Source organism: Carex rostrata, chromosome 17 (assembly GCF_964058835.1).
Source record: "Carex rostrata chromosome 17, lpCarRost1.2, whole genome shotgun sequence".
Taxonomy (NCBI): Eukaryota; Viridiplantae; Streptophyta; class Magnoliopsida; order Poales; family Cyperaceae; genus Carex; species Carex rostrata.
In genome coordinates, this window is record NC_135934.1 from 2,781,903 (window position 1) to 2,796,674 (window position 14,772).

At 33.9% G+C, this 14,772-nt stretch overlaps 2 protein-coding genes across 5 annotated transcripts in view; both read left to right on the plus strand.

Annotated features, from left to right (window-relative positions):
* The first annotated feature begins 246 nt into the window (after positions 1-246).
* LOC144568807 (GTP-binding protein) lies at positions 247-5,205 on the plus strand. The gene is made up of 8 exons (XM_078319200.1): positions 247-692; positions 1,072-1,296; positions 1,586-1,842; positions 2,351-2,565; positions 2,986-3,111; positions 3,610-3,792; positions 4,311-4,448; positions 4,810-5,205. Exons 1-8 carry the CDS (start codon positions 328-330, stop codon positions 5,131-5,133), a joined length of 1,833 nt encoding a protein of 610 aa, XP_078175326.1. The 5' UTR covers positions 247-327; the 3' UTR covers positions 5,134-5,205.
* A 6,353-nt stretch (positions 5,206-11,558) lies between these two features.
* Positions 11,559-14,772, plus strand: part of LOC144568290 (Tic22-like family protein) — a 29,428-nt gene continuing 26,214 nt past the window's right edge. For all 4 annotated transcript variants that reach the window (XR_013515621.1, XR_013515620.1, XM_078318587.1 and 1 more), the window contains exons 1-6: positions 11,559-12,012; positions 12,680-12,774; positions 12,877-12,956; positions 13,242-13,283; positions 13,375-13,502; positions 14,261-14,438. Coding sequence is in view for 2 of the 4 variants with exons in the window: in XM_078318587.1 (XP_078174713.1) it covers positions 11,606-12,012; positions 12,680-12,774; positions 12,877-12,956; positions 13,242-13,283; positions 13,375-13,502; positions 14,261-14,438 (930 nt within the window). In the remaining 2 variants the exon portion in view is untranslated. The remainder of the gene's footprint in view (positions 12,013-12,679; positions 12,775-12,876; positions 12,957-13,241; positions 13,284-13,374; positions 13,503-14,260; positions 14,439-14,772) is intronic.

Genomic DNA, 14,772 nt, shown 5'->3' on the forward strand with positions numbered 1-14,772 from the left:
TTGGATTTAGATTCATAGAGAGATTTTGATGACTGAAATCTTGATTCAACACGAATCTTGATCAAAGTTGCCCAAAGTACCTTAAATTTTGCTTTTGGGTATCGACCGTCCGATTTTATTGGCACGAATATTAATACGATCCCGTACATTCACCTCAAACCGGATTGGCCCAGATTCTGATCGAACGGACTGGATCTAATCTCAAAATTTGAGTTACTTCAATGCATTCTGAGTTTCTGACTCGCTGTTCAGGAGCTCAATCAGAGAACTTGTGAAGTGCCAAGCGATCTTAATTCTTCGCTACCATTTGGTATCAATCCGCCATTAATGTCGAGCCCCTTTCTCCGAGCTCTCCTTACACGAGCTCGCAAAACCCTTCTTGTCCCCTTAACCTCATTCAACATCTCTAAAACCCTGTCGACAACCTTGCTTCCTTTAAACCCTCTAAAACCCTCTCCTACTTTTAACCCCTTTAGTTCTCGCGTCCCTTCCTCATGGCACACAGCCTTGTTATCTACTGAAGCTCCTCTTTCTGGGTCTTCTTCTCCTTCTTTGACTGCAGATAAGCCCAAGGGAAAGAAGAAGTCTCTGAAGAAATCGAGGTTTGATTTCACCAAGGTAGATGCAAAGCTTCTTCCCACTATTATACTTGTTGGCAGGCCAAATGTGGGGAAGTCGGCATTATTCAATCGGTGAGGCTTAAACACTCATAATCAGCTCAAAAAAGAAGTTTAACAGTGTGTAGAAGTAGAACCCTCCTTTTTCTTAATTTATTTTGATGATAATCCTGTTGGAAATATAGAAGCCCCTTTCTGTTATGTTTAAGGATTGTTTCAATTAACTATATTGTTCTTGTGCTGATCAACAGTTAGTAGTATCTCATAATATGTTATTGAGGCATTTTCACAAACAGCTTATGGGCTTTTCGCGCCCCTACTATCCGTGATATTCAGCAGTAATTTGTTATATAACATGATATCAGAGGGCCTCACAATGAAAGCTTCAATTTTGCACCTAGTTGTATATGTATATTACAAATTTCAGAACTGACCATTCTTTTATTAAGTGTAGGTTGATAAGGAGGAGGGAGGCGCTTGTGTATAACACACCTGGTGACCATGTGACACGTGACGTAAGAGAAGGAATTGCAAAATTGGGAGATTTGCGGTTTCGGGTTTTGGATTCTGCTGGGCTTGAAACCGCTGCCACATCAGGTACCATCCTTAGTCGGACAGCTGAGATGACAGGAAATGTTCTCTCCAGGTCTCAATTTGCCATTTTCTTGATAGATGTCAGGTTAAGTACTTGTCTATTCTTATAAATTTGATTATTTATTTGTGAAGTGTATTCCGTACTTGCAAACTGTTATGCCAATCCATTGCTTTGCTTTTCAAGTGGCAAAGGTTTCCCATTCTTTATCTCTTATATAAGATGAAGATTGTAGATCAATGGCCAAATTGAACCTCTTGAAGCAAAACTGTGAAGGAAAAATGGTCCTGAGAATTTCCTTTTATTATGTACACAAGAAAAGCTTCTTTTGATGAAAGGAGCCAAAATGACATGTTTAAGTTATGTGTTATTATAGGGATGGATTACAACCTCTTGATCTTGAGGTGGGCCAATGGTTAAGGAAGCATGCACCCGGCATCCGTACTATTGTTGTCATGAACAAATCTGAGTCATTGGATGAACAGGGTCTTCTGTCAGTAGCTGCTGGTGAGGCCCATAAACTAGGCTTTGGTGACCCTGTTGCGATATCGGCTGAGACTGGGCTTGGGATGGCCGAGCTTTATGAGATCCTTCGGCCGATATTGGAGGATTACATGATTCAACTCCCAACTGGTACTTTTTAAGATTTTTTGCTGTTGTTGTTTCTTTCTTACATAGTTCCTCTTTGCACATTATAAACAGTGCGATAGTATATAAGCAAGTTAAACCTGATCGTTAATGTATTGTACAAGTAAACATTTTTTTTTTCCTTGTTAAGTACCTACACATCAGATACAGCAATGAATTGAACTCTGTCCACTGCTGACAATTTGTTTGTGTAATCTGCACAATTTTTCATTTGTAAGCCTAATGTTCAGTAAAGATGAGGTTGGATGAATTTTCCTGTTGGTTTTAAATTTGTAAGATTCAGTTATGTAGCGACAACTAGGTTGGGTAAATATGGATAGGTGGGGCCTGATTCAGCACTTTTGGTGGATATGATTTTTATATTCCACTTTTGGTCATCTGATTTATTTGCAAATAACAGAAAATTGTTAGTGTTTAGTTATAAGATCGGCAATGTTGGTTCTCAAACACAAATATGAAAATTTTAACTTTAGGTTTTTGTGATGCATAATAGAGGAGAAAAATGAAGACGGTGTTGATTGTGAGATGGAGAGTGGAGATGAGAATGTGCCATTGCAACTTGCCATTGTTGGACGTCCCAATGTCGGCAAATCTACCCTATTAAACACTCTTTTGCAAGAGAAAAGGGTTCTGGTGGGCCCTGAGGCTGGCCTGACAAGAGATTCCATTCGGGCCCAGTTTCAGTTTGACAACCGAACCATCTTTTTGGTATCTTATAATCCATTTTGTGAACTTTATAAAAGATTTTTGTTTACTGCTTTGATCCTCAAAGTTTAGAAATCTAATTTTTATATGCAAATATTGTAGCCAATTTTTTTGGCCATAATATGGATGAAATAAAATTAATCAGTTTGATTTGGAGCAAGTTGTGTTTGCTGAAAGTTCTTTTTTTTTTCCTTTCTGACGAAAAATGTGGATCGGTGTTGACTGGGGCTAACTATCATATTTTCACGATAGATGATAATAAAGATAAAAAATTTATGAATATTGAATTTTAGGTGCCAAAACAGAAGTTAGAAACTTAGCGACCAAATAACAAACTGGATAAACAAATCAGGGTTCATGTTAGTATTTTTTTATTTTTTCTAATCCAAAACTTTTCTAATTTCTTCTTTTCTTTAATTTAAGGTGGACACTGCTGGATGGTTGGAACGCTCCGGGAGAGAAAAGGGGCCATCATCACTAAGTATAATACAATCTAGAAAGAATCTTATGAGAGCTCATATAGTTGCTTTAGTGCTTGATGGAGAAGAGGTATACATTCTCAATTATAACCTTAACTTAGTTAATAATATTGAAACAAAACAAAGGTCTTGTAACCATGTGCCTTGCATTTTCAAGAAGCAACCAACATTAGAGGTCTTGAAGAGACTGAACAATACACGCCTGTTTAATATTAATAATTTTGCTCTTACTCCACCAAAGTATAGGTTGAAATAAAACTAAGTAATACCCAAATTATGAATTAGTCTTGAAGAGTTGATGGGTTTAGTTTTTAGTACTTTTGATGCCTTTGATTCCAAATTTTCCTTCAGTTGGCAAAACATTATAATTTAGTATTACCATATTATTTGAAAATACTTACCAATATAAGAATTGTTTGTTGATAAGACATATTTGTAATTATAAGAAATATAGGGTGTATATTGCTGAGATACATAAAACAAAGTGAGGAGGAATGAGTATGTATTGCTTACAATATTATATTTAATTTAACGTAATCTCTTTTGCTGTTTTGTTTGTGATGGGAAGATTGCAAAAAAGAAGAATAGCATGAATCATGCTGAGGTGGTCATAGCTCGACAAGCCATAGAAGAAGGCCGTGGTCTAGTGGTGATAGTCAACAAAATGGATTTATTAAGAGGCAATAAAAATTCCTTGCTTGACAAAGTCTTGGAGGCCGTCCCTCAAGAAATCCAAACTGTTATTCCACAGGTTTGCTTTATTTTGAAGCTAATTACACATATTGTCCCTGGTGCATAATCCACATGCTGTTGGGTGTTAGTTGTGACTTAGGAAGTTGTAATTTTGGTCCATATTTAATCCAATTTATCAATATTTTTGGTTATAAGAGAGAAATTTTTCCTTGTATTTCCATCCATTTTGGAACTGAAAGATAATGGAGCACAACCAGAATGATACATCTAAATATGTGGGACCAAAATGGAGACATTTAAGTTTTCCGCGGACCAAATGGGAAGTGAATGGTAAAACCATTCTGTGTTTTCTTCCTATTTATTAATTTTATTTTCTATGGAGGGACATTTAAAATTAGATTGCCAGATTCCAGTAGTACAACTTGTTCAAACTCAGATAAGATAATTTATTCTTTATGAAATAAATACTTTATAGTGTTTTTCTGAACAATTCTAGTTCTCATTACTGATCTATACTTGGGGTTAAAGTTATACAAGTACTAATTAATACTAATTAATGGATTGAAAATATGACAGGTTACTGGGATACCAGTTGTCTTTATTTCTGCACTGGAAGGAAAGGGACGTGCTGCGGTGATGCATCAGGTTTTAGACACTTATCAGAAATGGTGCCTCCGGTTGCCTACTGCTCGTCTGAACCGTTGGTTACGCAAGGTAAATTTGTTAGGGTTTTTTTGTAAATTTTGCGCATTATCGCTTTCTGAACTGAACTTCACACATTGGGGGTTTTGTGATTCTAAACTTTTAAGATATATATGTTTTTATAAACTCGATGCTGATTCTAATGACATCTCAAGAGTAATTTTGCAAGTAAGATTAAAATTTGTAGTACATTTTTGTGAAATCTTAAACTTCCAACTATTTTCCCTTGAGAAATCTCTCAATACATCTAAATTTTTTTTTTGGTAGCAGAATACGTACAAACAAGAGAAGTCATTAGCTGACTTTGTTGGTTTGCTAATCACTTGTCAGCATTAACAGTGGTGTTAGATTTTATAATATTTTTTCTCCTTAGGTCATGAGTAGGCATTCATGGAAAGATCTAGCAACCCAACCAAAAATTAAGTACTTCACACAAGTAAAAGCCCGGCCCCCGACTTTTGTTGCATTTCTCAGTGGAAAGGCACAACTCTCTGATACAGATCTCAGGTTCTTAACCAAGTCATTGAAAGAAGATTTTGATTTGGGTGGAATCCCAATTCGTATCACTCAGCGGTGTATACAGAGAAAAGCACCAGATGCTAAAACTAGTAAAACTAAATCTAGGAGTTTGCCCAGGATTGGGCTAAGAGGTGGATCTGACAAACGGTCCCACTCATCTGATACGTCTCCTTGTTGAATTGCACTCGTTGATGTAATGAGACATTGATTGATTTTGTTCTTTGTTCTTTGTTCTTTTTTTTTTCTTTTTGATGTATGCATTCAAAAAATATTTACACTAGAAAAGAAAATGTATTGCTGACAAAAAAATATTTACACTATATATCCTCACATGACCTCAAGATAATATATTTTCTTCTTCAAAACACTAATATCATATGTGCTTTAAAACTACATAATTTTGTCACATTGAAAGTACTCTTAAATGACTTGTCATATTTCTACAAAATAAAAAATTAAAGAAAATAAAAGATAAAAAAAAGAAGTTTCTTATAATATTTGAAAACACTGCTTGCATAACATCGGGCAATTTAATTTCCATTTATGACATTAATTATCAGTTTTAATATATTTTTATTAGCTTTTAACTTATAGATTTTATAGCAACTTTGGTGATTATGCTTTGATATTGTATGCATGCAAAATTGTAGTTATTGTAACAATATTTTATTGTGAGACTTCTCTGACTTTTATGAAAGATTTTGATCAATGGTTACATCTGTGAGGTTTCGGATCGGTAAATACACTTTTCACATTTTGTGAAAGATTAGTTTGTTTTTCAAACAAAATAGATTATAGTAATTTTTTTAAGAAAAAAAAAGTGGTAGAGTTTTGTATAGAGTGAAATTGTTTTCAACATATTAGTTTCCTCAAATATCTCATATTTTAATAACATAGGAACACATTCTTTTTTTTATGTGGAGATTTGTGTATTAATTCATTCAAAGGTTATAAAGAGATCTTATTTGCATATATATAGAGTAAGGCTATCGTACATTGCAATGCATAGTTATTTTTGTGCATTTTACTATAAATCACCGGATTCAAAGTTCAAATAACCGATCCAAACTGTTCATCTTGTTCTCCATATTATGTAGTTGGAGACCAAATTTTACATTTTTTTGAAATTTTTTTTACTATTTATTAAGCCACTTTGAAAATCGCTAATCCAACAGTAACAGTAAAATCAAAAAGCACCGTTGGATCAGCAATTTTCAAAGTGGCTTAATAAATAGTAAAAAAATTTCAAAAAATGTAAAATTTGGTCTCCAATCACATATTAATATAGAGAACAAGATAAACGGTTTGGATCGGTCATTTGGACTTTGAATCCGGTAATTATAGTCCAATGCAAAAAATGTCTTTGTATTGCAATGTATGGTAGCCTTACTCATATATATATAATGCATTTACTAATGCAAATAGCCATTTGAATTTTATTTTGGTATAAGGTGATGAACTCTTCTTTTACTTAAAAAAAATTTAACTCTATTAATTATGAATACTTCATTGCGAAAATAACAACATAACACAACACATAAAAGAAATATTTTATTGCAATAATTAAATTAATTTACAGAGAAGATCGAATAGAGATGAATTCACTGGAATACAATAAAATTTCAAAAACTTCAAAATTTTAATCAACAACATAACAAATCTAAGGACAAATTCAAGGACTACTCTTATACTGTGCCAACAAAAAAAGTAACAAAAATAAATAAAACCATTCAGTGTAATTGTCCTCCCATTAATTACTTATTTCGTTTATAATTTGTTTATTTTGTTCACGTGTTGTTCTAATGTTGTCTCCCTCATAATCGTATTGAAATATATGGTGGCACAAAAATACAATTAGTATATTTTACAGTATTTTACAATAACTAAATAGTTATGTGAGTTAGTTTTCTCAAATATCTCACTTTTTAACATGCAACACATATTTGTTTTTCTCCGGGGAAATCTTATTTAGCATATATACGAAAAGCAAAAACATGTAAGAAATACAAACTCTATTATATAATCCACAAATGGATCATTGTTATGTTTATATTTTTATCTGACACAAAAAACACCTATTTGATGATGAGGATCATATAAAACTTGTGCAAGTTTCTTGCATTGTGTTTATCTCAAAAAAGAAAAGATTTTTTTTTATTGTACGTTTTATATCATTCGATCTGGCAAGCTAGTCATGATTTTTCAAGTTGAGATTCACATAGAAGTTACAAAATGCTTGTAGTTAGCATGATGTAATATATATATAGAGAGAGATGGGCTACGGTGAGCAATAGAGTAAAATGAGTTGGTACTCCATAGCACTGTATTTTTATTTTGAAAATTCAAACGACCGATCCGAACTGCTCAACATGATCTCCATATTGAAATGTGCTTGGAGACCAAATTTTATATTTTTTGGAATTTTTTTACTATTTATTAAGCAATTTTGAAAATTGCTGATCCGATGGTTCAGAAATTTTTATTGTTTTTACTGTTCACAGCAAAACAATAATTTTTAAAATTGCTTAATAAATAGTAAAAAATTTTCAAAAAATGTAAAATTTGGTCTCCAAACACATTTCAATATGGAGATCACATCTAACGGTTCGGATCGATCGTTTGGACTTTCAAAATGAAAATACGACGTGGAGTACAAACGCGTTTTACTCCATAATTCACTGTAGCTCATCTCTCTCTCTCTCTCTCTCTCTATATATATATATATATAGATGGGCTACGGTGAGTTGCGAAGTAAAGCGACTATTTTACTTCACGCTCATATTTTGTGATTTTAAAATTCAAAACGCCGATCCGAACCGCTCGACATGATCTCCATATTGAAATGTGCTTGGAGACCAAATTTTATATTTTTTAGAATTTTTTACTATTTATTAAGCCACTTTGAAAATCGCCAATCCGGTGGTCCAGAAATTTGTACTGTTTTTACTGTTTTTACTGTTCAATATGGCTTCATTTTCAGATTTTCAAAGTGGCTTAATAAATAGTATAAAATTTCCAAAAAATGTAAGCACATTTCAATATGGAGATCACATCTAACAGTTCGGATTGACGTTTTGAACTTTGAAAATGAAGATATTGCGTGCAATAGAAACACGTTTTACTTCGCAACTCACTGTAGCCCATCTCTCTCTCTCTATATATATATACACACGGCGCAAAATTAGAGTGTGATTTGCTCATCAATAAAGATTGGTGAGCACAACTTAAAATTTGATTGGATTGTTTTCAAACAATGAATCCATATCAGTGAAATCTATCTATTTTATAAGTCAAAAAAAGGAAATAAAAAAATAAGTAGAAGATAGAAATGATTCAAAATGAATATGATATCTCCATATTATGACTTATTTACAGTCTTAATTTGCACCAATACCTATGTTTTAAAGCCTATAAATGTGGACTTTTTACTTGTATTTCGATGAAATGTGGTACTGCTATGTTTTGTTTGGTATTTTGCAGAAAAAAGGGCAAAAAACTGCATCTGACAACATTTCATACGGCCCGTATGATATTCCATATGGGCCGTACAAGATTAGCCCAACCACACAGAAGGTTTCCACAACAGAGGCATGAAGTCTCCAAGACAAAACACAAGCATACGGCCCGTACGGGGTCCCATACGGCCCGTAGGGCGCTAATTCGAAAAATCCAGCTGGAATCTTAAATGAGCATAATTTAAGGAGGCCGAAAAGGAAGCCCCTGGGGGCGCGATCTGGAGCATTAAATGAGATATTTCCTCACCAAAAAAGGGGGATTCACCACTGGAACTTGGACAAGCTTTCTTGGGAGCAAAAGACAAGAGGAGGAGAAGAGGAAGAGAAGTGAAAAACGCGAGTTTGCAACGGATCTTCGGATTTCTCTACTGTTTTGTCATGAACTCTTTCATCTCTTATTATTTGTGTTATCTTATGAACATGAGTAGCTAATTTACTTTGTTTCTAGGGTTAGGATGTAGTTTCTAGTTTGGTTTTGTTTGCATGCTACTTGGATTTTGTGTTGAATGCTTTGTTTTTACCTTGTTGAGTAGTATTTTGATTGCTTTATTTGTGCTTGCTTGCATCGATTAGTCATCCCGTTAGATGAATGCGCACATCTAAGTGTTAGGAGCCAAGTCTATGACATTTAATCCAACCGAATAAAGTATATGAAGTAGGGTGAAACCAAGGAGTACCCGAAAGGTGAAACTTTCCTTGAGGCGAAAGTCCTTGGATACTTTTAGTAAACCAACAAGTAACTTAGATAAATTAGGCCAAAATGCGAAAGTTGAGGTTTAACGCATCTAAGAGGGAAGTATTTGAGTCCGGTAATCGGGTACTAGGCCAAAATGCAAAAGTTGAGGTTAGGTATCTAGATCTGGTCGATAGAAACCCTAAACATTAGTATCAACACAGAAAACAGTAGCTGCAGCATTAACTCGGGTCCCCTACGGGCCGTACGGGAATCCGTACGGGCCGTATGCCTCGGGGCTGAACAGAAATGAAATCTGAACCCTGGAAACGCCTTTCTATCAATTGAAAACAACTTTAATTCTCCTTTATTGCTTTTTAAACTTGTCATAAATCAGTAGAATTATTAGAATTAAATCAAACCAATTTCTCTCACTTCTAGAATCTCAAGTAATTTTAGAATAAGTCCGGTCATTTTCTTCCGTCCCTGTGGATCGATACCTGAGCATACTCATCGATAGGATAGTGCACTTGCTATCTGATTTGACAGAGTATAACAAAGGTTTAAAAGGTATAGCTTGCTATACTGAAACTTTGTAGCATATATTCTGTGCGAACAGAATAAATTGAAACTCATAATTGAGCAATTTTGTCTTTTTTCATTCTGAATTATTGTATTGATTCTGACCTCAATACTTAAGAAATTGGGTAAACTAAACCCAACCGATAATATGGGATTCTATCCCGTCTGAGTTCTGATAAGAAATCATCTTATATTGTATATTGGAATTCACTTTGTCTTATTTTCTAATAAAAAAAAAGGAGACTTATATGGCACTCATGTGTAATCTAGCGTATGTAGTTGACCAAATCGACGAACGTACATTCCAGGCGCGCTTCTGCGGGACTGATGAGATAGATAGCATACATGTACGTACAAAATATGGAAAGTTTTGAATTCATTTAATACAAAGTCAAGCAGTAAAACAAATGAACCTTTTACAAAATATTTTACAAGTTGTTTTATGTATTTATTTTTTTACCACTTGATCTTGTACTAAATAAATTTGGGACTTTTAAAATTTTATATGTGTATACATCACTCATGAAGTAGATAAATTTTAATAATTTAGATTTATCGTTAAAAATATAATAAAATTTTGAAGTTATACTCACTAACTCCTAGTGACCAGATCACACCTCATATTTGTCACAACTCACAACAAACTAAAAGCTATCATAAGAGATAAGGGAATTAAGCATATATTACTTCACGTGTTTGAACTATAATAAATAGAGATGTTCATATAGTAGAATTAATATCAATGAGTGAGTTATTTTAATGGACAAATATTAGCATATCATGCATGTTATCGATATGCTAACTTCCTTAATCAAGCTTCTCAATAGGATTCTAAAAATTAGAATACACGAATTGTGGCTAGTGAGAATTAAATTCAAAACTCTTTATAATCAATACATAAGCTCTTATCACTAGATTATAAGTGAAAATGTGATAATTTATAAAGGGGTTAGACTATATAAAATGTTTCAAAAAAATAAAAAAAATATTAATATATATAACTAAAATTTTAAAATTATAGAGTTTTGAATGACTTTAGAGGTAATTGGTATATTATCATAGACAAGAAACTAAAAGAAAAGAGATAAGGGAAGCATATATTATTAAATCGCGTTTGAATTATAAATCAAGCATTATATATTTGATTAGTCAATTCAAATCACTAAATAACATGATTATATCAAAAAAAATTATAGAGCTCATTCAACAAGAGTGGAATAGAGTAAAAAATATATTATATTTCCGTCAAACAAGAGAAGAAGCGAGTGAAATTTGAGAATTGAGAATAATGAAATTAGGTTTGAACTTTTGCAATCAAACTTCTATTTTTTGCATTTTGATCCCTTCTCTATTCCTCTGTGAGTCAATTCTCTATTCAATGAGAAAGGTGGAATAGAGTAATTGACTTTCTTTTTCAATAGAAAGATTTAGCTCATTTATCAATGCTCTTCCATTTTTTTAACTATTTCACTCTTCTACTGTTAACCGAATACAACTGAAATAGTGAAGAATTGAAACCTATTACACTTTTCCTCATCTAACCGGGTTTGATTTATAAATCAAGCTTTATATATTCAATTAGTGGATTCAAATTGCTAAATAAAATAATTATATAAAATATAGATTATGTATTATATTTATATATCTGTACCTGCCACATAAACATTTGTAATAATTACTACACCAAAACGGCTCTTTGCAGGATATATACAAGGCAAAAGGTGTCCATCTTGTTTGTGTAAACAAGATACTTTGGTTTCTTGTTTTGAGGGAAGTAACACATAATATTTAAGTTGTACGAGGATACCCAAGAAATTTTGCCAAAAGAAAGAAACTAAAGAAGCTACTTGTCCAATCGACCAAGCAAAGCTTAGCAAATCATGGATTCTCACAACAGCTCTTCTATGGCTATGGCTACGGCGCCTTCTTCCCCCAGTTCGCTAAAGTCGGAACCTCTACTTCTACCTCTACCTCACCTCAATTTCCTTTCTTCTCTCACCTCCACGCTTCTTTCGCGCCTCCCTTTCAGTCCCAAACCCGTACATGCTCCAGTACCAGTTTGTTCTCCTTCAGTCACGGTGCCTTTTCAACTTCCCATATCGGATTTCTTGACTGCGCAGCCTCAGTCGAGGAGCGTTTCACCGGGGGTGAGACTAGACGGTCTCGGCTCGATGAAGGGTGGAGGTGGGCCCGCTTTCGTCGGACAGGTTTATACGATGCTCGATCCGTCTGGTAATGGCCTCATGGCAGTGACCAGACACTTGAACCTTCCATTTCTCACTAAAAGGTTGAGCCTTTTGCTCTCAGTTTTTGATATGTCTGAAAATGTGCCTGTGAGATGTAATTTCATTAATATGCTGGTATAACTGACAGAATATTTTTATTGCGCCTGTTTATATGTTGAGAATGAAGGGAATAAAACATTATACTTGGTTATTTATAGCATGTCCTTTTGTATTAATTTGTCAGAAGATAAAATCTCAATTGCGAAAGTTAATTAATAGTAGAGAAATTTAGATTTATGCCCACCATAAGGTCCATAACTTCTAAATTTAGATATTTCCCCATCAAAACTTTAATATTAGTTATTTCCTCATCTAAACTCACTTAATTTATCAAAATCCCCATTTCTTAAATTAATCACTTAATAATGAATACTTAATATTAATAAAATATTAGGAGGACAATTTTACTCTTCTTCATTATCATAGCCTTTGACAGAAGAATAAAACAATAACCGAGACACAGGCTTCAAACGAAGGCCTTCGGAGTAGTTCTTATTAGGTTTGTTGCATGTCACAATGTTCAAATCCTGAAACAAGAAAGGGTCTTGTATCAGTGCTTCTTAGACATGCACAACGGATTGGGATGCTATCAGTGCTCTTGGGATTAGTTCAGCTTCAATGAAATTTTTGTTGCCCAGCATGAATTTGAACATATTATGTATTTTACAGGGCGCCGCAATGGTTAAAAAAGTTCATAGCGGATGTTACCAATAGCGACACTGATGGACCTGTATTCCGGTTTTTCATGGATCTGAATGATGCAGGTACATCCATTTATAAGTTCCAATTTTCAGTCCGAGGTAAAAAATGATAAGACTTAAGAGCATAAATTAAACTTCTAGGTTGACTCAGCCTAAATTACGCAGCTTCATATGTGAAAGAGCTGAAGATACCCGCTGGGATGGTAGGAGCTTGCCGGCTTGATCTCGCATATGAGAATTTCAGGGTATGCTATCTTATGATTTTATAATCATTTTCAGCTATAGCTGATGTTCTTAACAGATACCTCAAATCCGAAAATTCTAGTCACTTGAGTTGTAAAATTCAACTTTTCATTTATGTTTACGAGTTATCTCTAACTGATTCTTCTTATCATATATTATCATTTCTTCGCACCTCATTTAGTAAGTACCCAAGTGGAAACATCATATGGGTCAATGGGTGGAACTAAAGTTGTAAAATCATTTCTTATTAGAATATCCCTGAGGTTTTGGTGTCCTCTATTTTGCAGGAAAAGCCTCAGATGTTTCAGTTTGTTCCAAATGAAAAGCAGGTATAAAGTAATTCTTTATAGCTAGCAACACATAAATTTTTCTTCTTCGATATAATTTAAGTGATTCTCTTTTACATTCAAACATATGCAGGTAAAGGCAGCTAAAAAGTTGTTGAAAACAGCCCCACAAAGGGGTAGGAGGAGAAAGCTTCATGGTGTACCGGTATTTACTGCTCAGAATTTGAACATTGCTATAGCTACAAACGATGGTATTAGATGGTATGTATTGTATCATCCAATTATTAAGGAGTCTGGCCACGCTCCTAAAATTAGGATTTCAGTGAAAGTCCTAACGGCCCAAAACCTATAGGATAGGCTTCAAACAAAAAATCCAAACCGATCTCCTTCACAAGTGGTTTGTTTACATTTAAAAATTTAAAATTTTCGAATTTATTTAGTATCAAGTCAAGCGGTAAAAAATGATGAAAAATAGAAGGTTTTCAGTTAATTTTAATGCATTCATTTTTCATCATTTTTGACCGCTTGACTTGATACCAAATGAATTCGAAAATTTATAAATTTTGTATTTAAATGCATCACTCGTGAAGTAGATCAGTTTGAACGGTTTGGATCCTTCTTTTGAGGCTTATTCGATAGGTTTTGGAGGCCGTTAGGACTAACGTTGAAATCCTAATATTAGGAGGTGGACTCAGTATTAAGATAATCTGTTTTTGTAGTTGTGTGCCCTACTAAATCTATTTACCTCGTAAAACAAGAGAGAACCCATATAATTTTCTCTTACCTTCTCTATTCATCAAGAAATGTCAAACTGCCTTCTTCTTCCCTTCCCCTCTCTCTCTCTCTCTCTCTCTCTGTGTTACTAAGAAGGGTAGTTCGCACTTTCTTTGAATTGTGAAAAGTCAAAGACAGGCATGTCAGGTGTTTTCCATGAATGTAAAAGTTTCTGTTTTTGTCTCTCTCTACTGTCTGCGATTTTTAAACAAAATAAAAACAAACTGTCTATATTATGTTGTCAGGTATACACCATATTTTTTTGATAAGAGTGTGCTAGACAACATCCTGGAGGCATCAATAGACCAGCATTTCCACTCAATGATTCAAAATCGGCACATACATCGGCGAAATGACTTTGATGATAACCTAACGGCTGAGATCATAGATGAGAGTATTGATAACTTGTTCGAGCCACCTGAGGTAGCCTTCCCCAACTTTTTGTTGTATTGCGGCTGATGCAGGGTTGAGAGCTGAATTTGTATATTATACTTTAATGAGTAGGGTTCAATCCCTCATGTCTTTCATGCCTCAATTGTGCCTCACATCCTTATTTCCGTTTTCAAATTCCAAATAGTCGATCTGAACCGCTCAACATGATCTCCAAATTAAAATGTGCTTGGAAACCAAATGTTATATTTTTTAGAAAGTTTTTACTATATTTTTAGATAGGTACATTTTCAGAAGATTTTGGACCATCCAAAAACAGTGATTTTGTACCTATAAAAGAATAGTAAATATTTTTCAAAATATAAGA